Source organism: Lactuca sativa, chromosome 5 (genome assembly GCF_002870075.4).
Source record: "Lactuca sativa cultivar Salinas chromosome 5, Lsat_Salinas_v11, whole genome shotgun sequence".
Taxonomy (NCBI): Eukaryota; Viridiplantae; Streptophyta; class Magnoliopsida; order Asterales; family Asteraceae; genus Lactuca; species Lactuca sativa.
The window spans coordinates 277,009,834-277,033,089 of NC_056627.2; the positions used below are offsets into that span (position 1 = coordinate 277,009,834).

Consider the following 23,256-nt stretch of genomic DNA (forward strand, 5'->3'; position numbering starts at 1 on the left):
CTCCTCTCTCATATCATTCTCTTGCATTATGTGTTTGTGAGCCATTAGATGTGTTAAACTTCTGATACTAAGCTCTCAAGCTTCAAGATCTACAAGGGAATCGTTGTTATTACAATATAACAATCAAGGTATGTAACCAAACCTAGTTTTATATAGATTTTGAAAGTTTTAGACACTTTCTAGTGTTTCTTCTTTTGTGTTCAAGTTTGCATGTTCAATTAGAGAAAATTTAGATCCAAATCATTAGGGTTGCATGCATACATATAAATTGTTGTTATGCTCAAACCCATCAGTCATAACTGATGAGTTTTGATACATAAAATAAAGAGTTTTTCATAAAAACTGGCAGTGAAAGATTTAAAAGTTTCTTACAGTTTTCGACTATATAACAAAACCAAACGAATAAGGATCCTTTTAAAGATGTTAGAATGATATTAAAACAACAATAGGTTATTTTAGAATGACAACCTTTGAAGCCTTTGGACCCTCTTGGGTTTGGGGTATTGAAGTAGATGACAAGAACAAGTAGCTTAAACTTCTCTATAATTAATCCACCACCAAAAGTGAGGTGCCAAGAATTGTTAGTTTCCTTTATTGTATGTTTTGTTCTTTAAGACTTTAAGTGCTTAAACAATTAAGCACTAAAGGAAGACACAAAGCAATCACCAAATATTTACACATGAACTTCAAAAGAGGAGGGGAAGAAGATCTCGAAAAGCTATTACTTTTTGGTGCTTAGAAGAGAGAAAATGACATAAACAACTAGCTCATTTCTCATGCAGAACGTACCTTTATATACGTCCATGCAAGGTAAGGTCAAACCATTAAGATACTCTAAACTATTATAAAGCATAAAGTAAGTGAAACAAAACATGAAGACCAACATGGGGAAGCCACACAAGTAATCTCTCATGCCAAAGAGATTTCGAACATGGAGAGAGGATGAGAAAACGTCGTTCCAAATACAACTTGAATAATCAATAACTAATTTTATATATATGCCAAAAATTGTTTTGTGTATCCCTAATATGAGTGTGACAAAGAAGTTCTATAATTCTATTTCTATCCCTCCAATTATTTTGTATACTTCTATGATATGACGATTTATGTATGTGAGATGTATATATACTAGCATCATTTGTAAATGGAATAATTAAATAATATATTTATTATTTTTTTTAAAACGCAAACTAATCTCCTCCTAATTATCACAAACTTATGTATCAAATAAGACTTGAAGCAATGATTTTTCAAATGAGCGTCACTGTGTAATGTTAGACCAAAGTTTTTTTTAGTGTATGTTATGATTTGACAAGTTATACGAGCAAAATGAGAAAGTCATTCTTGGACTGTTAGACCAAAAATCTTAATGTATATGTTATAATTTGACGATTTATACTAGCAAAAATGTAGTTACACCCATGATCATTATTGATTTGACGATTTATCGTAGCCAAATGTAATAACACCCATGACTCCACAGTCCACACTGCAGCGATATCCTACTGCTTTGTTGCTGTTCACTGAAGATATATCCTTCCCCAAAAATGGCTACCGCTCTTCTTTCTTCCCCATCCCCACCCCTCCTACGCTCCGTTTCTCCTTTCCCAATCTCTTTGGTACTTCTTATCTCCTTCTACACTGCAAACAGATAACCACCTGCATCGTTCTTCCATAAATTGGGCAAAATTCTGTCTCTCTAACATCAATTTTTGTTTTCTGTATACAGTTTCAATCGTCTAGAAGATGGCATATTCGAACTACGAACATTAACACATTTCATAAAACCAGCCTAACGGAAACCAACCGAAGGTAATTTTGATTCATTTGAGCTGTTCGCTTTTTTCCGTATTTTTAGGGTTTCTATATTCTGCCACCATGGTTATGTAATTGCGTTGTTAAGTTATATGATATCTGCATTCAGAAATTGTATTTGATTAGGTGCTCATACGTTTCCGCATTTCTCTAGACAGATAAGATGATTTATCACTTCCATGATATAGTTTAGACATTATCATACGCGAATAAAATCAATATAAACATGATTTAGAGTAATTGTGGTAATCTTGTGCACGACTAGAATTTTCTCTATAGCTATTCTGCTTATGATCTTATCATAACAAACACTTTGAGAAATATAGGGTTATTGAATATTGGATTAATGATGTCTGTAGAGTTGTAGATGAACAAATATTGCCTCTTTTGTGGACTAAATGAACACCCACTTCACATAATTGAAGTTTGAAACTTTGAATCGTAACAATGCTATTCTTTTCTTTGATTTGGATCTGTTTATTCTTAAATCACTTATTTTGGATATAATAAACAGGAGAAATTTGGTATTTGCAGTCAATCAAGACACTGAGGAAGCTTTTAAAAAGACAGTGGAAGTTGATAGACTTATAGACATGTTAAAAGATGCAACAGATCAAGAAGTACATATATTTATATATCTACCTTTTTCTATCCACTAACAATTTCCCATCAATTCTAAACATTCTTACTTATTTAATTTTCCTTAAAAAAAAGCTGCAAAAGCTTGTTGTAGAAAATATTCTTGCTTTCAATGAAGGTTTCTGGATACGGCTTGCAGCTAGAACAGACACCTGCAAATCAGAAGATGATAAAGTAAACATTTTAAAATTGAAATTTTGACACACCCCTTTTGTATTTTTGCCTATTAATGTCAAAATATTTTTTATTTTCAGAAAGATTATGAAGAACTGGCTTCATCTGTCATGAGCATAGTTGATCGTGTTGTACACAAGACCAATGTATACTTTCTTTAAACATTTTTCTAGTTATCGTTAATTATAATAATGTTTTTTCTATTTTATCTTTCTTGCTACATTTTTTTTACACATATAGCAGTTTTCTTCTTCTTGTAGGAAAAAATAGAGTCTGCTACTGATGTTCTCAAGGACATCTTAAAACCAGTAGTTGATACCGTGGAAGAGATTTGTTGGCCTCCCCGCGACCCTAACGCCCTCAATCTCATGGAAAAAGTACAGTTTCCTATTTTGCCCTTCCCATATCAAAAAATTTCCTCTTTCGCCCTTTTCGAATGTTGTCATAGATAGTATTTGGTTATAATATTGCAGGAAGTAAATCAAAGGGAACAGGAAGGACAGCTGGACGAGGGGTTTTTATCGGAAGTCAATGCACAACTCCGACAGGTATTTAATACTGACATGATATGACATGACATGACAGTACAGATAGCATTGAACTGTGTTAGGCATGCATTTGAATGAGGCTGTGACTCTGACTAATGTCAGTGGGACAATAATTGCAATTCATTGTTCCGTCCAAAAAGGTGGAAAAGGGACCCGCTTTTGATCTTTTATCTGTGCAAAAGACGTGAATGTCCTCATCGTTGAAAGTATCTGCCAATGAAGTAATTATTGTTTGGGTCAGGCAAAGGAAGATAGAGACAAGCCAGGTCTTGAAGCAATGTTGCAAAAAGTTTTACAACTTTATGCATCAAGAGTCCTCTCGAAACGTAGTTATGCCATGAAAGGTGCTCTACATTTATAACAAATTTCATATTGAATTTGAACGGAATTCACTCATTTTTAATTTGTTAATTGTTTGTTGCAGGAAATAAAGTTTTAAAAGCCGAACAATGTCTTGAGGAAATCATCAAAGGTGCTACTTTTGTACCTTCGATATCAGACAGTCATTGTCAGTCACAGACACAGTCACAGTCAATACAACTAACTGTATTAACTGGTGTTTTAATGGCAGCTCCGGAGTCAGAATGGAATAATTTGTTGATCAATCATTTGACTCCTTTTAAAGGCGATATCTCACCGGATGAACTTTATGCGGTTATAAAGAAACGAATCGAAAGGACACTAATTCGAACGGTTTGCACTTTTAAAAAAAAAATTGTGTTTCATTTCAATATTGGCATCATTAAATTATTAAAAACTTATAAATTTTTTTTTATAAAATTAAATGCAAACAGGAGGGAGGTTCGTATCAGCAACGTATACTTGTTGAGTTTTTGAAAGGTATTCAGTCAAGAGCAGAGGAGATGGCCCGATAATCAAATACATACATGTGCCAATTATATGTTCATATATCATAATTTGTAATTTTTATTATTCGGCTACAATTTATTCAGATTTTTGTTATGATAACTTAAAATCATGAGTTTGAATAAATAAATAAATATAATACGGATATGTCAAAAGAATAATAAGAAAAAGACATGAATTTAATGGGGATCCTTCATAAATATTTTGTAGGGTCTTGATCAAATATAGACAATCTGGCATATCCCAAGTTCATTATTATATGCATATCCATATCAAATTCAAAAATTATAATATGAAAATGAAAATAAAAATAAAATTCTATTACTTGGGCCTACATTAAAAAATCATCATCGTGTTCATATTCAAAGTTCAAAATTCAAATAATGATTGAGATCGTATAAATGACGTCGTCAATTGTGTTGACTTATGCCAAGAAAGTCAAATGTGATTCGAGAGTAGAAAATGATATTGAATTATGTAAAAGCTTAAAGCTAAGATCCAACTCGAACCAAAATAATGATTTTATTAAAATTTACGTTTATTTGTTACTTATAAGTTTGTTCCATAGGTAAATTTACATGTTAATAAAATTATGTTTATTTGTTATTTGTAAGTAGAAAATGATCGGTAGTTGTTCTACTCACGTGGATGTTTCCGTTTTGTTTTTATTTTGTACATGCCGGAGGTCATGTATGTAATGCAACCATTTTAAACATGATTGTTGTCGTCTACTACTTATATTTTATTTTAATGGGATGTTTGAGGTTTGTTATTTTTACTTGTTATTGTTATTGTTATTTAGTTGATATTTAATTATTTATAAGTTGATCTTTATTATTTGAGGAACATAAGTTTGTTTGGTTGAATGGAAGAGTAGTTGGAGGGACATTTAAGCTTCACATGCAATGTTCATAGATATAAAGAAACCCCATCTACTCTATGGATCCACATGTACCCATCATCTTATTTATTTTCAAACCCTCCACCCTTCTTTTATTTATTTCTCATTTGGACCACAATTACATTCACATTCTCATGAAATATATGAACTCATCATTAAACTTTAGAATAAATTTTGTCTGGCTAAATAGGTCCGAATATATATAGGTTTTGTTGGTAGTAAAGTGGTACATGAAACTTTGCTATTTATGAAGTGTAAGAATAAGAGATTTTTCTAAATGAAATTTGACATCCAACATCAATATAACTTCCTGATCTTGAATTGATAAATATTTGAGGGCATTTATAATAGATTTTTTTTCATGATCTTAAAAAAAAATATTAAGAATCATATTTGAATTTAATTTAGAGATCATTTTTAGAATTAAATTGTGTATTTTATAAGTACTTGCTAGATTGTGTATTTTCTAAGTTAGTATTGCATTAAAGTTTTCGTAAACAAAAATCCCACGTGATTCGAATTATTCCAAAAAAGAAAAACAATTTAGGTTTTCTCCTATTTGATTTGATTTGTAAACTTTTGTATTTGAGTGAACAAATAGAAAAACATAAAAGGAAATTCGATGATCCTTTTATTTAATTTAGTTTTCTTATAATATTTAAATTTAACCAAATGTTTTTTTTTTTTTAAAGAAATGATTATTATCATTGCATTTAAGTCTCATAAAAGTACTATTTATTGAATTAAAAACTAAATTACTCCAGCTATTTAATGGAATTAATATAACTGAGTTGAGTGAATTATAAGCATGTGATATAATGCATTAACTGTCAGGACTTTTGTACACCAAGACACAATTCAAATTCTCAAATTTACAAAATAGTCGGTTAAAATTGAAAAGTAATTGACATTTACATATTATTTTTTGTTTAAATAATATGGAAATAAAACATTGAACTTTTTTTTGCTCTACGTCGTTTAAGTTGAAGGTTTGAACGAAATGAATAGGAAGTTATTAAAAAAAATATTCATTGGTTTTTACGATCTTTTTAACTGTGTTTCTTAATCAAAATATTTACTAGTTATATGTATGTATTATCATATTGTTTGATTTTTATCGAATCGTAACCGATATTAAAATACTACACTTAGTGATCGAGTATTGTTTAAAAATCAAATAAATACTTTAAATAAAGGGATATTCACCCCACCAAAATTTTATTAGAGTTTGAAGGCAAAAATGATTTTTTTTTTCTTCAGATGGTCACAATTTAGAAAATCTGGATTTTTTTACTGCTTTTTATTTCCGCAACACTTTTTTTCCTATCATTTTTTTATGAAGTTGGAAAATTTGCAAATTTTGAACTGTTTTTTCCATAAAAAACAAGTTTAAAAGTTGTTTTTAGGAAAAAGTAGTTTGAAATTTTAAGCTTTTTTTCTTTTTTTTATTGGAAGGCTCGAAAACATATTTAGTTCGAAAATTTCAAACTTGTTTACGATTTTCGAATTTGTTTCTTTGTGTTTTTGGGTTGAGTTTCCAACTCGTTCATGATTTTTGAACATGTTAATAAATTTCAAGTTAGTTATCTGTATATATACTGAAATGATAAAATAGATATGAGAAAAAAACCCCACAATTCTTCATTGAAAATTAAGATTTTGAAAGATGATAGGAAAGATGATGAGAGATAAAAGAAAGGCATAAGAAGAAAAAGGTACTTCAAAAATAGAAAAATAGTCGAGAATCCAAATTTTCTAAAAAGGTTGTAACTTGAAAAAAATAAAAAATAAAAAATAAAAAATAAAAACAAGAAGAAGAAGAAGAAATGGTTCGTCTTCAAATACTACTAAAATTTTGTTCATCTTAAGAACCTAATAAATAAAAAATGATTTATGCCATAAGTCATCTTCTCCATACATTTGTCGCATGTAATTTTCTTAGATTATAACATTCTAAAAATTATAAGATAAAAATTTTATTTTTAATTCAACCAGAAACACTAATTATCATTTCCAATCATCCCAAAAGTATTTCATAATAAAAACAACTATCAGAATACAATCCCAAAATCATGTAGTTGCAGAAACATGAGTGGATGCCCTGCGAGACGGGCTCTTCCCTTTCGAACCGGAAGTACCTGAAACCATAACCATAAAACTGTAAGCACAAAGTTTAATGAATTCCCCAGAATACCACATACCATACATACCATTGGGTATATCCCTCACATTGGGCCCAACCCACCATAATGGGCCTAGCCCTCATACAATGGGCCCAGCCGGACATATCATGCAAGAGTCATAGAGACAACTAACATCCTACATAACATACATTGGGCCTAGCCCTTCCTGATCCACGGAACCGACCCAGCATACAAATGGGCCTAGCCCAACATATCATGTAAGTCATAAAGACAACTAGCATAACAAATCCTAATGGGCCGACATTAGTGCCTTCGACCCACGGGTACAGTGAGGAGACCCACCTCAATCCAAGATAACCAAAACACATTTGTTGCTACAACCGAGATCCTCACACTAAACACAACCAAATTACCCTCGGTCAATAATTAAGACAATTCCCAAAATCTAAGATCCAAATCCATATCCTATCCTTCCAATGGGTAAAAGACCATTTTACCCTTCACAAATCTGACCCAACATCTCCTGACCTAACTCCCAAAAGACCCCATGCCCAAAAGGCCCAAAAATAGGGTTTCACGGGTACGCCCCGCATACTACATGTTGATGCCTAACGTATAATACGTCACGACATGATATCGGGGAAAACATTCATTACGCTGAGCGTACGCATATGTACGCCCATCGTACTCCCTAGGCAACCGAATCCCACTTTAAGCACTTAATGGTTAAGACCAAAGCGTCCAAACTCATGTCTAACCTCTAAGGGGTGTCTTAAGTCATAAAGTTCCTAACTTTATGACTTTGCATGACTTAATGGGGTCCAAACCAAAATCCAAGCTTCATAACTTCATCAAAAGACCACCAACTAATGCATGGAAGGAAAATAAGGACCAATATTACATTTTTATGGTTCCAAATAACTCCATAATGGATAAAGTTTCCAACTTTATCCATTATAATGGTCCAACGACAAAGATCTAGTTTTTAAGTCTTAAATTGGACCAAAAGTGCATCTTTTCTAACTTAATGCATTAAGTCCAAGTCTCAAGCCTTTAGATGTGAATTAATATGATGTTTAGATGGATAAAGTTTCCAACTTAATCCATAATAAGGTTACAAACTTTCAAGATCTAAACTTTATGCACTAAAGTGACCAAAAGCTCATAACACCCAAGACTAGATAGATCTATCAAATGCATCATCAAGATTCAAACTTTATACCTCTAGAAGAAAGATCAAGGTGAAAAAAGTCCGGATCTACAAGCTCCAATGCAACCAACACTTCTCCAAGGAACTCCTTCTTCTCCAAGATGCACCAAGAACACTCCAAAGCGCTAAAGCACACCTTTTTTTTCAAAAGGCTCAAAATAGTGTTAGGGTTTTAAATGGAGGGTGTTGAAAAGGTGGAAGCTAAGAAAGAAATGGGTTTGGGGAAGTTAAGGAGCTTAAATAGGTCTCAAACCACGAAAATTGGGTTTGGGCACTGATCGCATACGCCCAACTTACTCCTGGTGTGCCCAACGTACTCAAGGATACCTGATGGGTTTTATACGTTACAAAAAAATATTTTTGGCGGAAAAACATAAACTCTAAGTTCACATTCACCCTAAAGGATCTATGTTCTCACTATGATTTGCAAACAACTATTAAATATCAAGAACCCTATAAGTATGTTACTATTTTCGAAATTATCAAAAGGGTTATAGAAATTACATACCTTTTGTTTAATATAGTAAATAAACAATGATTCCTTCTTGATCTAGCTTTTGAAAGCAATCACCAGAAATCTCATGCTTCTAATGGCTCACACCCAAACCCTGGCAAGTTAGAGGCTAAAGAGGAGAGAGGATGAAAGGAAGGATTTTCTTTTCTACCTCTTGTAGAATGGATGAACGAAATTGTGAACCCTTATGAGGGTTTATATAGGTGATAGGGGGGCTAAGGATAAGGCAGTTTCCTTAGATAAGCCTTATCCTTTTTGCTTTCCCTCTAAGGCATCCAAGTTTCCTTAGAGCTCAAGAAAAGCTCTAGAATCCCTCTAGAAATCTCATAACCATCTAGAATTTTGTTCCCCCTCCCTCCTACGGAGGTTCTAGAATTGGTCAATGATCAAATTTTGACATTGTCACCTTTAGTCCTTCAACTTTTAATTAATTAATCCCAATATTAATTCCAATTAATTTTTGATTAATTCTTAATTAAATAATACCGTTTCTAATTAGTATATTATTATTATAGTATATTAATAAATTATTTATTTTGATTTCTAATTAATTTATTAATATAATAAATTAATAAATCAGTCTCTCTCTCTCTCTCTCTCTCTCTCTCTCTCTTCATATAGCAATCCAATCAATTGCTAGGTTTGAGGGCAACCCGAAAGGACTTTTCTAATAATTCAAGATTATATTAATTTAGTTATTGGATTAGACACCTATTCCAACAGTCTTCCACTTGGATAAGTATAAAACTAAATTACTGATATCTTCTAAATTAAACAACAAAAGGTGATTTCCAAAGCAACTGCCAAACTTTGATCCAATCAGATATTTGTCCTTTAGCTAAGTGATCACATATTCGTCCGTTCTTCTAGATATGATATGGGTATGAGACATGGATTGAAATCAATTTCATTGTCCAAAAATCTGTTTCTCAATTTCCAGATCTACGATGACTGAATTCATACTACTAATTGAACAGATCAATTCAGTATTAGCTCGGCCAAGCACTTCAGATGTCAACATCAAATCATCAAGGAGTCCAAAGATATCGCTTTTCCTGTTAGGGCAAAAGGAACAAAGAAAATTTGACTCATATGCTTGTATCTTTTACTCACCAAATCATGCATGATACTACGTTTTGTAACATAATGTTATTGATGCGTTTTCGCAATACCAATGCACAACTGACTTGCAAATTACAACTCATATATCTCTGTTTTAAGAATATAAGATATTGTCATCTCATAATTACTTGTGATAAAAATCCATGAAGTAATTCTCTGAGAGTGGGTTTATCTAATAATCAAAATCTCCATTTTCTAAGCACTCGTGAATATTGTAGCAACACAACTGCTATGTCTAAACTCCTTAGACAATCTACAATCTAATTCATGACAACCTTAATTCACTACTTACTTCCAAAAGTATGAGTGACTGTGGAATTCAGACAATCAAATTATTCAAGAAGTAAAACACACTACTAGAAAACAGCCATTTAATGACGCGCAAACAATGACACTCGCTGATAGACGACGCGCATTTGTAAGTGCCCTAAAAGATAATGTCAGTTTTGCAAAATTTGAAGGATAGAGGGCACGCATTTGTGCACGCCCTAAAATTAGTGTCAGAAAAGAAAAAAAAATGTGGAGGGCGCCTTTCATAAAATGTGCGTCGTGTAAATGTGTCGCTTTATAGTTTTTAAGTGAAACACGTGTTTTAGGCGGGAAATGAAATCAACGAAAATTACCCCTGCCTATTGAATCCCAAAAATTAATCCCCCCCACCTCTTCTACTTAGCAAGAAAAAACCCTAGGTCCGTTATCTTCATCTTCAGTATCATCAAACATCTCGTTCACCCTCTGCATTATTTCCATCGTTCTTCCCTCTCCTCACTGATCAATACCCAAAAAACCCTAATATCATAACCACTCCTATTTTCTTGCACAACAAAATCCCAAAAACATCACCAAATACTAAATTCCACAAAACCGTTGTGACCATTTTAGCTAGGGCTTTTTTCAAGAACGAAAACACTCTCGCATCTCTCTTAGCTCTGAAACAATGGACGATTCACCTTGCTTCGCCTTTGGTCGCTTCTCCTCCGGCAACGTCAGACATTCCTCGTTACAAATCGACCAACGATATCATGGTGAAGCTTGGCTGCCAAGCTGTGACCTTACGCTGAGGTAGAAGACTTCACGGTAGGTTTTCCTCTGGCGTTTCCCCCAAAGCTAATTTCCAGTCTTTCATCCCCTTTTACTCCACCGATCGTTCGATTGGCAATGATTCTTGACTCTTACTGCCCTATGACCCTCTTCTTCCTCACGTCGTATTCTATCCTATCGTTCTTGCTTTTCATCTCCTTCTCACTATAAATAATTGCAGGTTCTATCTAAGAAATCAATTTTAGGGGGTATTAGGGTTGGAATTTTCTAATTTAATGGTTTGTTGTTTTCAAAATTAGGATTAATCGATGTTGGTGGTTTGGTCGCACGCCTTCTTCACTGTGGGATAGAGATCCTCTCCCATTGTTTCTGCTAAGGTACATTTCATTGATTTCTCGATCATATGTCTACTTCAATATCTCACACCTCTGTGTCTCCGTGTTTGCAATTGTAGGTAAACAAAGGGTCTGTTCCCCCATCGTTCTCACTTAAATATCAAGACTGTAAAACTGTGAGCATCTCGAAATTCAAAGGCAAGCCTCTTGTGGTCTATTTCTACCCTGCTGATGAAACCCCTAGTTGCACTAAACAGGTTTGAATCACATTTTCTCGTGTCTTTATCCTTAAAGAAATGATCTTTTCGAAGCTTACATCTGCTAATGTTGGATGTTTAAACATCTTTGGAAAAATTATTGTTGATTCTCGTCTAGAAAGTATATGAGTAGATAAACAAGATTTGTTATGCAATCTTTAGGCATGTGCATTCAGAGACTCTTATGAAAAATTCAAGAAAGCAGGAGCCCAGGTTATCGGGATTAGTACTAATCCAGGAGGTGGGCATCAACATGTTGTTGAAGGGGTAATCTCTAATTCCATTTCACGCTTGGACTTTTTATTTTTTATTGTGAAATGAAAATGGTTTCTTGATTATTATTTTTTTCAAGCATTTGCTTGGGGTTTTGATATTTGTAGCTGGCAACGCCACTTACAAAATTGTCCCTCCCTGTAGTTTATGATTTTAGATGTGGCTGAAAAGATCTAGGTATAGATTCTGATTTGGATCGATTGCATTCTCTTTCTTTTTGACTTAATGGAATTTATGAGAACATGGCTCATCATAGTGACTTAATAATGTATTTGTAGAAATCTGGTCTATGTTCATGTTCAAAGATCGATTTGAAAGAAAGAAAGAATGATTCGAAGGAATCTTCTTCACATTCATTAACTGAACAATTACCAGACTATTACATATATCTACAAATAATAAAATTACACATCAAAGCTTCTAACAGACTTGTAACAACTAGAACACATAAAATGACGAAACTACCCTTGGTAGTTAACTGTCATATTAGCTAGGTTGAAATACTAGTTAACAAAGGGACCCGGTTCCTTGAAACATATCCGGTTCAAAAACCCGTTTTTTTAAACATATCCAGTTTTTTTTAAACATATCCGGTTCAAAAACCCGGATTACCAGGACCCAGTTCCGGTTTTTTTAAACATATCTAGTTCAAACCCTTTGGATCTCTTCCCTCGGGTATTCAGTATTTTTCTTCACTTTCAGATTGAAATTTTTCGTTTTAGACCCTGTAGATTGTAACCGTGTCATGTTTGGTCCAGGGACTTCCTGACATGGACGCAAATGGTCCTGCTGGTAACTTGGATTTTCTTCGTAACATTCCACAGGTATTTATTTATTTATAAACTAGTCAACCATATCTACATACACATTAATTATTAATTATCTCAATAAAATAAAAATATAATTTATATTTGTGTTCCAATTTCAAGCACTTCAAGCCATGGTGCAGGCTAATCCCTAAATCTTGCAGGTATTTCATAAATACAAATCATAATACTTCTTAAAGACATACAGGGTAGTTTTTCTTTAGGAAAATGCTATATTAGCCCAATCAACTTATCATATTTGTTTTAAAAGGTCACTTAACTTATTTTTTTTATTTTAGGGGAAAGAAGTGGGTTTGGTTAGGTTTAAAAGGTCACTTAACTCATTTGTCACTTAGCCCTAAAAGAAGCATACACAACACGTCCTTTTGTCCCAAGCAAAACAAGAACTAAGAAGATTACTTGGTTCCAAAGGACCTACTTTAAACTCAAGCAAAACAAGAACAAGAAAGGAAAGAAGAAACTGGAACAGAGGATAATTACTTGGTGCCAAAGTCTCTTCCTTAATAAGCAAAACAAAGAAGATTCTGAATACAAATAAGGATGCACAGGGATCCCGATTCTATGGACAGAAGGTATCATCTCCCATGGTCTTTTTGCCTTCTCTACATATCCTTTCTCATCACAGAGGGAAACTTGGTGGGGGAAAGAAAGCTACTTCAGTACCTGTAGCAGACAAGTTGGAAGGATATTTGTGAGGGTAAGAATGTAATTTTCCATTCCAGGAAAAAAAGTGTAAATTACTTGCTTGGATGGAAAATGATGGCATAAAAGGCTCTAAAAGGAAAGCAAGAAGATAAACTACTCCCACCGAAGTTTTCATTACTGTGGAACATGAAGGTAGGTGTTCTCTGGAAAGCTTCCAGAATTTACTTTCCTGCATCAAGTTAATAAATAAACTCATTCATGCATGCTTAACTAATGTCTGAACTACAATTTATTTGGTATGATGGAATGGAATCACAACAATGTAATGGAATGGATTGTTAAATTCCATTACCATGTTTGGTTGTCCCTTTTTTTGTAGACTTACTTGTAGATACGCGTTGCCCTCACCAGATATACTCATTGCAATTTTCAATCATTGTTTTAGCTTGACCTATATGTCAATTTGTAAAATATAATATTCCAATGAGGAGTCATTTCATAATATCTAGAATGTTCTTGTATCAAGAATTACCTTCTCCATGGCCCAAAAAAAGTAAAAGAAGATGATCTTTAAAGAAAACACATTAGAAGTCATACCCGGGTTACTGGTTAGGTGAGAATTTAAGTTTTATATAAGTTAGATTATTTTAGATAATAATCAAAATAAAAATTAAACGTTGCATATTCTTAGAATATCATTATTTTATCTTAACATTAAATTATTTATGAGCTTTATGAAATCATGTCCCAAAATTGGTTACCACGACTTGAGGATATGAATGTGATTAAACGTCGAGTACTCACCATCTAATCAAACTTTTATGATTAAAAAGTACAAATTGGTGGCAAGTTGATAGTTGGACTGTAGCAGAGGAAAGGTCATCTTCTTTTACTTTGTTTGGGCTGATTCATGGCCCAATTTTGTCATAGGATAACTATAAAGAAGAAACGAAGGCTTTCTTTCTGTCTAGTGGGCTGTAGAAGCTTTCATAAGTGTCTTTTTCTTCAAGATCATATGACAATTTAAATCAATAAACTCTTATCCATTGTCTTTTGATTGATTATAACTTATATTTGTTGATGGGTGTTTCTTTTAGGTCCAAGTGTTGGTAGAAAAAGATAGTCCAAATACTTACAACATGTTTTGGAAGTTGCTGCTTCTGTGCAATCTTTGAAAATAGATGTTGTAACAATACGCGAGGTAGACATATTCTTGTTTCTTGTCATTTGTATTGTATTTGATGATAAGATTAGGAGGGCATTTATGTCTTTTTTTTATAAATCTTTTTATAAAAAAGATTTATAAATCTTTTTTTTTATAAATCTTGTTTCTTGTCATTTGCTGCCAAGGTATAAATTATTCTTATATAAAATGAAATGGTAAATTTTTATATTCTTTTTTATAAATCTTTTTATATTTTATAAAAAAAAATAGGTTGTGGGAAAGGTGTTGCCAGAGCTAAATGGAAAGCTTACTGGAATGGATTTTAGGGTTCATGGTTTGATGGGTTTAACCAACCAAATAGTCTTACATTATGTTCCACAAATGCCCCTGATACAGGCATGATGCTCTCAACTAGTCGGCCATCAAATCTTCTGAATACATCAACTGGTATGATGATGATGTAATACCTTTTCTTATTTTGCTCCCTAAAAGACACAACTGTGATGAAATTTGGGCACACAATGCACTCAGAATGCTGTCACGAGATGATTAAGCGTAATAAGTAAGTCAATCTAAACTTGTCTTGGATTAGTTCATTTCCAAATCTTGTGAAATTTTAGCTAAATTTCAATGGATTTTATTACAGATACTCTTGTCCCATATGCTCAAAATCAGTAATGGATATGTCTATGATGTGGAGAGACTAGATGAAGATGTGCAACTATTGAATCTGTGACTGTGAAAATTTAATTTTAAACAACAAATTCTTGATCATCTTTCATTTCTATAAGTTGGTTTGTTTTGTAATTCTCAGATTGAAGCTACTGTGATGCCTGAAGATTACAAACAAAAGAAGGTATTATATTACGAGTTTCTTGAATTTTGAATCTTGAAAATATTGAAACAGTAGAAGTGAGTGGATAAATGTGAAAATTGCAGGTTTGGATCTTATGTAATGAGTGCAATGTCACTTCAGAGTTTATTGAATTTTGAATCATGAAGAGATTGAAACTGCTAAGTTTTAATGTAATTCTTTCTCCACTTCACTTGTGTTGTGTGTGGATTTATTGATTTGGGGAACAGAGAGGCTTCCAAATATGAAGAAAGCGCCTACTTGAGGATACTTTTGGACAGCAGAGATGCGTCAAGGTAACATAACATATCTATTTATTGTTGGAGTCTTTATATATTAAGTAGACAAATTGCTATAAAATGACAGAAAGTCAACACCTCCAACGTGAAGTATACATATACTTCCAATTATTCTGATGGTTTGCAATGTCAAAAAATTTCGTTTCTGGTTATCATCTTCTCTTTCTATTGCCATATGCTCACACAAATTTCTGTAGCTGATTACACATTAATTAATTATGTAGGTTTTGAAGTTTTTGATGGAAAAGAATACTATTAATGCTCTTCATAGAAAAGTATGTTGGTATTTTAGGAAATTTGGCTAATAATTTAGTTAATTATATAAAAAATGTTGAAATGTTACATTTGTCTACTATTGGAATGATTATTTGATGTACTACATTTGTCTACTATTGGAATGATTATTTGTATGACATTAACTTTTGTGCAATGTATTGTATTTTTTATATGGTATTTTATTTTCTATTATGAGACATGAAATGCAAATTTAATTTGAAAATCAGTAAATCTATAAATACATATTTTTTTTAAAAATATTAAAATTACGATACACAAAAATATGTGTCGTCTTCATTTATTACATGCCCTTTCTTGACAGGGGCTTCCTTGATATGCATTGCGTGTCATAAACACGCGCGTCGTAAGGTTACGACACGCAAATGCGTGTCGTCTTTCTTTATGACAGGGCCTTTCTTGATACGCATTGCGTGTCATAACCGCGCGTCGTAAATGCGCGTCGTCTCTCTTTATGACAGGGTCTTCCTTGACGCGCATTTGCGCGTCATCTGAGCGTTTTACGACGTGCAATGAGCGTCGTAAAAGGCTGCTTTTCTAGTAGTGACATGTAAAGAGAAACACAATAATAAACTAATTAGATATAGTCTCAAACCTATTGAAAACAAATAAATCTCTACTATTTAATCCCCATAATAATTATGAATTTATTCATTGTATAATATTTTTAGTAATCAACTAACCACTTGAATTAAATAACATCAGTCATGCCATGTTATGAACATGCATACTATGTTTCTCTATGGTCCTTCCTTTGTGAACAGATCGACTTGACACTATTCCAATGATACTCAAATCACAATTCCAAATTCTTTTCATTGTCTAAAATGTATTGGAATTCCAACTTTACATGCATTAACCTTCTGTGATGTAGATCCTTCAAAGTCGCAAAATGTTCCATTGGTACTTTGTTACTAGAAAAAATTCCATGATAATGAAGGTTCAAATAGAAGGTACACTCCTTGAACGCTTCTCTTGCATTAAAGTTTCCAAATCACATGTAGATTTAATAATCAACTCCTATTATGGAAACATTTCCATATTCCCATATGACCATAAATTCTGATCAACTAACATCTCAATCCAGAATCATGTCACTATGGTTTGTCCAAATTAATACCATACTTCCAACTGTCCACAAACAACCAATCTTCAGTAAACCTCAGAATATTCTTGACAGTGGTTTAACAACTCTAGTCACACAAAAATTCTAATCTTTTTCCTCTCAATGCTCAAGGCATTTAGAAAAAAATAGAATAAGTGAATATTATATCATATGTAATCGATCATATATCTGAAACATATGGTACTCGATTCCTTGTATCCGATATATATTTAATCTCTTGCTATATTTTTTTTCATATATGGAATTTCCTATGTTGAACCATTTCAACATGATATTCACATATTTCTATGACTAAGTTCTATTAAACTATAAGATCTAATCATTTAGATTCGAGACAAAGTATGAGTGCCCTCTCCCTTAAGTCTATCATAGAGAAACAATTCCCAAACTTTGCAATTTGAAAATTGAAAAAACTTTGTTCCCTACAAACAATATTGTCAACATGCAATACTAGCATAACAATTATGCTCCCACTAGCTCTTACATGTACCCAGAAATCAACCGAACTTCTAGAATCAATACTCTTGACCTTTTTTACTGAAGTACAGATTTCTGTTACGCGATGCTTCGATAAGTCAGGGTCGGTTCTTTGATTTCGAAGGCCCTGTACAAAAATAATAATAGCCCCCCCTTTTTTTTTTAACAAAAATGGTGTTTATTACCTTACAACACTTAATATAATTTTTTTATATGTATATAAAAAAATGTTAATACTACTAAGGTGTTCTAATCAATTAATATGGATGAAAGTGAGCTAAAAAAATGAAAAATAAAACAGGTCATCAATATATTTTTTTTTATGTATATTTGTAGCACCAGGTTCTTGGTACGTGTTCTTTTTATGAAATCTTTAAATATTTTGCATTTGGTCTTGGACTCGGCGAGTTGAAGGACCAACTCGCCGAGTAGAAGCAGGATGAGGTGCGGAGTTTAAGTTGTGGACTCGGCGAGTCGAGTCCCGGACTCGGCGAGTAGACCCTGTTTGGACAAAAACCCTAATCCGAGGGTCTGCACCCAATTTAAACACCTTAACTCTGCCTCCTTAGTCCCATTTGCTCCCAGAAGACCCCCATAGCAAACCCTGGCCGTTATTGAAGCAATCTAAGGCATTTGGAGTGATCTTGGTGCTTTTGTGATCCAAGGAAGGAAGGAAAAGCTTGAAGGATCAAGAGGAGGCTAGAAGGATTCGGTTTTGAGCATCATTTGCAGACTTTAGAAGGTATAAAGTCTATACCTTGCTTGATCTTTTGATAGATCCCATTTTATGGAGTTTTAGGGCTTTTCTAAGCCATTTTGGTCACCAACTATGATTGCAAGCATGGTTTGAGGTTGATGTTTCGGATCTAGGTCCTTAGAGGGGTTACAAGGCAGAAAGGAGTGGCTTTTGCACTCAAAGAAGGCCCCATGCATTGTAAGAGCTTGTTTTAGGACCTTTTGAGCTTAAAGTCCCATGTAAGCACGTAAAGGTTGTAACTTTACGTGCTAGATCGATTGTAGAAGCATAGATCTACATTTTGATCAAGGGTTGTACATCAGAAATCGAAGATTCGGTGAGTGGTTGTGACCAACTCGGCGAGTCCGTTCTTGGACTCGACGAGTCCAAGGTTCTGTCCCATATCAGTTGAGGGTCATAAGGACCCAGTTGAGTGTGGAAAGGTTTTAAGGGGGTCCCAAGGGGTGACCCAACGTTCTGGACTAATCCATTGTTCTGGAAATTCATGGGACTCGGCGAGTGCATGAACAGACTCGACGAGTCCAAGGCAATCTTCTTAAGGATGAAGTTGGACTCGACGAGTTGTTCATACAACTTGGCGAGTCAAGGACAAGACCTATGTATCAGTTGATGATGAACTTGATGAGTTGTTCATACAACTTGGCAAGTCGGATGAGGATTCATTCGATGTTCATTTAGAAGGAAAACTCGTCGAGTCATCGACTAACTCGAAGAGTAGAGACGGGTATGAGGTCTAATGGAAGGATAGGGACTCGACGAGTTGGCGAGCCAACTCGGCGAGTCAGGTCAACTAGAGGTTGACTTTGACTTTGACTTTGTCAGGGGTAAAATGGTCATTTTACCCTAAGAGTAGATGTCGGTTTCTGACTAAGTATTTTGTGGGAATTTTAGCCGGAGGATTTCCGGAGCAGCAGCAGCAGTCAGAGGATTCCCGCACAGTTCAGCAGCTACTACGAGGTGAGTTACCTTCCAGTAGCGGTGGGTCTATGGCCATAATGCCGACCCACCAGTAGGGATTGTATGCTAGATGTTTGACTTTGTGATATTCATCTGTGTTGTTACTACCTGATATGTTATATTCTAGCGTGATATAGTATGTGATAGTGATAGAGTTCGGTTGTTAGGACCGAAGGGTAGGTTAGGCACCCCAGATATGCCTAACAGTATGTTATGATATGTTTAGCTACTAGCATGATATGTTACATGAGATAGAGGTAGTAGGAGGGGGATGAGTCCCTGAGATTCGATTGTTAGGACCGAAGGGTAGGTCGGACACCCCAGATATGTACGACAATAGATTATGCTATGATATATATGATAGTAGTAGTAGGGGTGAAATAGTCCCCGAGGTTTGGTTGTTAGGACCGAAGGGTAGTCAGCACCCCAGAATGGCTCGACATGGGTAGGTCAGCGCCCCATAATGGCTTGATACGGGTAGAATGGCACCCCAAAATGGCCGCATGGGTAGGTCGGCACCCCAAAATGGCCGTACAGGTAGGTCGGCACCCAGAATGGTCATACCGGTAGGTCGGGCACCCCAGCAATGCCTGGCAGTATGTATGTGATGTGATTGTATGGTATGTGGTACGATGGGGGAACTCACTAAGATTCGTGCTTACAGTTTACAGTTTTGTTTTCAGGTACCTCTTCAGCGAAGGGGAAGGAGATGGCACGGTAGCGGCACATCATACACACACATTGGTTTTCCGCATTATGAGATGTTCTGGGATTGTACTCTGACATTATTATTATTTTCATGTTTTGGTTTTCAGACACAAGATATGTTTTATGAAATGATATGATCGGATGATGTTTTACTACAATTGTTTTACAAACCACTTAATTTAAATGAAATTTTTGGGCGTGAAAATTGGTTCGTTACAAGTTGGTATCAGAGCCCTGGTTTGAGGGATTCGGACACACCTTCGGGGGTGTCTGGACTCAAACCGAGGGATTAAAAGATTTTATGAGAAAGTGGTTTTCTAAAGAATAAAACAGAAGAGTTTTTTTTTAAAGAACAAGTGTGTGATGTGCGCGACTGGCCGAGCTCAAGTAAGTATTCCCCAAAGTACCCATACAATGTTATACTATGTTTATCAGATTCAGTAGAACAACATGCTAGAATAGGACTAAGGATCTAGGAATGATGCCTTATGTGCCTGCTTTATGTGCTTCAGCTTATGAGAATTGCATGCTAGTATTGAGTAGACAGTAGTAGGATAGCCTATTTAGGTTATGCCTGGTAGTATGAGCTTAGCATTATATGCTAGTTCACCTTCTCATTATGAAGACATACTTGCTTGAGTAGTTTTCCTGTGTCCGAATGCTGCTTGCTTTGTGCTTTGTGGGACTTTGAGTGATAGGAGTTAGTCATTAGGTGAATACGTCACATTACATGTGATCAGGGTTGAATAATCACAGAGTGCTGGATTTGGCCCTATTGCGCAGCTCTTGTTTGAGTCTAACCGTTGTAGGGACGAGTATGTTACTCGAAGGATTATCTGAGCCTCATCACATGTGATGGTATTAAGGTAATGTCTAATTGGCATTACAAGGGGGCCTTCAGCAACTGAGGACCGGTTTGGGTGGAGTCAGAGATTTTCCCTAGGGCAAGCCTAGAATGGGAATAGCATAGGATCAGCAGTGGTGAAAGGGATCTGGTGGAGTCAAAGTTGTCCTTAAGGAAGGTACGGATACATGTGGAAGGTAGTATGGGACCGTACTACTGAAAGCAGAGGATTCGTACCCGAATTAAGGAGGACTGAGGCAAGACCAAGGAACTTGTAATAGATGTGATCCCTTTAGAAGTATCAGTATCACTAATGGTTGCCTGTATGTATTGCAGAATGGTGGTACTACGTCAGAGGCTAGCAGTTGGTAGTTATGGAGAGGGATCGGGTTCGGGATCAGGTTCTGAGCCAGTAGATGAGAGGCTACGCGAGTTCATCGTGTCAGAGATCACCAGAGGCATCCTTGAGTCGACCCTTATCATTTTCGGGTCGATCAAGGAAGGGATAGTTGAGCTGATGGAGGACCGCCTCAGGGCGTTCAGGAGTGACATGGCATCTGGCCAGTCAGGATCTCGCACACTGTCCTTTAAGGACTTCAGGGGCAGTGGTGCGCCAGATTTCCATGGGGCGAAGGACCCCATTGCTGCTAGACGATGGATTGCAGACATTGAGTCCGCACAGCTGACCAGCTTCTGCCCCGAGGGGTCGAAGGTGAGATATGTAGCAGGGTGTTTGAGAGACAGAGCTAGAGACTGGTGGGAGTCTGTTGGTGACTCATTGGGAGCCTCGGCTATTGAGGCTATGTCATGGTCGAATTTTGTGACCCGGTTTCGAGCAGAGTTTGCGCCAGCGGTAGAGCTTCAGCAGCTGGCCAGAGAGTTTTTGGACGTGAGACAGACTACGGAGACTGTGGCGGAGATCACTGCCAAGTTCCGAGAGAGGGCATTGCTGGTGCCCCAGTATGCGGGAGATGAGGATATGAGGATGACCCGCTATCATGACATGCTGCGAGCCGACATTCGAGAGCATGACAGTTTTTCAGCTTGCCCTACCCTGGAGTCCATGATTTCCAGGGCGAAGGAGAGGGATATCGATCTGGAGCATGTCCGGAAGAGGAAAGTAGAGGAGGGGCAGTTGATTGGGGCTTCGGGGAAGAAGCCCAAGGGATCAGATGGTAGGCCGAAAGGCCAGTCAGGACCGGGCCACTGCAGGAAATGCGGCAAGCCACATGAGGGGTTGTGTAGACTGGGATCGTCGGGATGCTACAAGTGCGGAAAGACGGGGCACTTCAGCAGGGATTGTACTGCCCTTGCACCGGTTATTCAGACGTCTAAGTTGTTATGTTTCCACTGCAACCAGAGGGGCCACAAGAAGGCCAATTGCCCCCAGTTGACAGCAGCATCAGCGCCAGTGAAGGTGCCAGCTCCAGCGACCCTGCGGATCACTGATGGCCGGCAGGGCAAGGCAGAGGCTCCAATGGTGAGGAGCCGAGCATTCCAGTTGACTACCGAGGAGACACGTGCTGCACCCGATGTGGTGACGGGTATGACTTCTTATTTATGCTGTTATGATATGCTGCTGTGATTTTGATATGTTATGTATGTGCTCTGTTTAGGATCGTTCCATGTGAACGGTATCCCAGTTCAGGTATTGTTTGATTTGGGTGCTACCCGATCGTTTGTTTCTCTTGCACTCAACAAGAGACTTTCCGAGTCTTTAGGCATGTTGGATTGCCCTCTAGACGTAGAGATTGCAGATGACCGTTCGGTGCGAGCATCAACAGTGTTCCGAGATTGTGTGCTAAGATTATTCTAGGAGCGCTACCTGGTGGACCTGGTTCCCATACCTTTGCGGGGGAACAAGGTTATTATCGGTATGGATTGGGTAAGCCCCAATGGGGCAGTGATCGACTACGCGCAACAGTTGGTGCGGACCAGGACCCCAAGTGGGGGAGAGCTGGTGCTTCAGGGCGAGAGGCCATAGCGAGGACCAGCCTTATGTTCACCAGCGAGAGCTAGGCGTTACCTCCAACAGGATTGTGCAGGTTATGTCGCGTATGTTATGGATACCTGGGAGGCGGGTAGAGCGACGGTGGGCGAGGTGCCCGTAGTACGAGATTTCACGGACATATTCCCCGAGGAGTTGCCTGGGATACCTCCGGAGCGCCAGGTGGAGTTCAGGATCGACCTCGTCCCTAGTGCGGCTCCGATAGCCAAGCTACCATATCAGCTGGCTCCTCCTGAGATGCAGGAGTTGTCTACGCAACTGCAGGAGCTGCTAGACAAGGGATTTATCAGGCCAAGTAGTTCGCCTTGGGGATCCCCGTTTATGTTTGTGAAGAAGAAGGACGGGTCGCATCGTATGTGTATAGACTATAGGGAGCTGAATAAGGTAACGGTGAAGAACCGTTACCCACTCCCGAGGATTGATGACCTCTTTGACCAGCTACATGGAGCATCTTGG

The 23,256-nt window shown here is 36.3% G+C and overlaps 1 protein-coding gene across 1 annotated transcript; it reads left to right on the top strand.

Annotated features, from left to right (window-relative positions):
* The first annotated feature begins 1,421 nt into the window (after positions 1-1,421).
* On the top strand, positions 1,422-4,190 carry LOC111893377 (uncharacterized). Its single transcript, XM_023889441.2, has 11 exons — positions 1,422-1,619; positions 1,730-1,812; positions 2,330-2,435; positions 2,530-2,628; positions 2,709-2,774; positions 2,889-3,005; positions 3,102-3,176; positions 3,418-3,520; positions 3,601-3,648; positions 3,748-3,869; positions 3,971-4,190. The coding sequence occupies exons 1-11, from the start codon at positions 1,548-1,550 to the stop codon at positions 4,049-4,051; spliced, it is 972 nt and encodes a 323-aa protein (XP_023745209.1). The 5' UTR covers positions 1,422-1,547; the 3' UTR covers positions 4,052-4,190.
* The last annotated feature ends 19,066 nt before the right edge of the window (positions 4,191-23,256 follow it).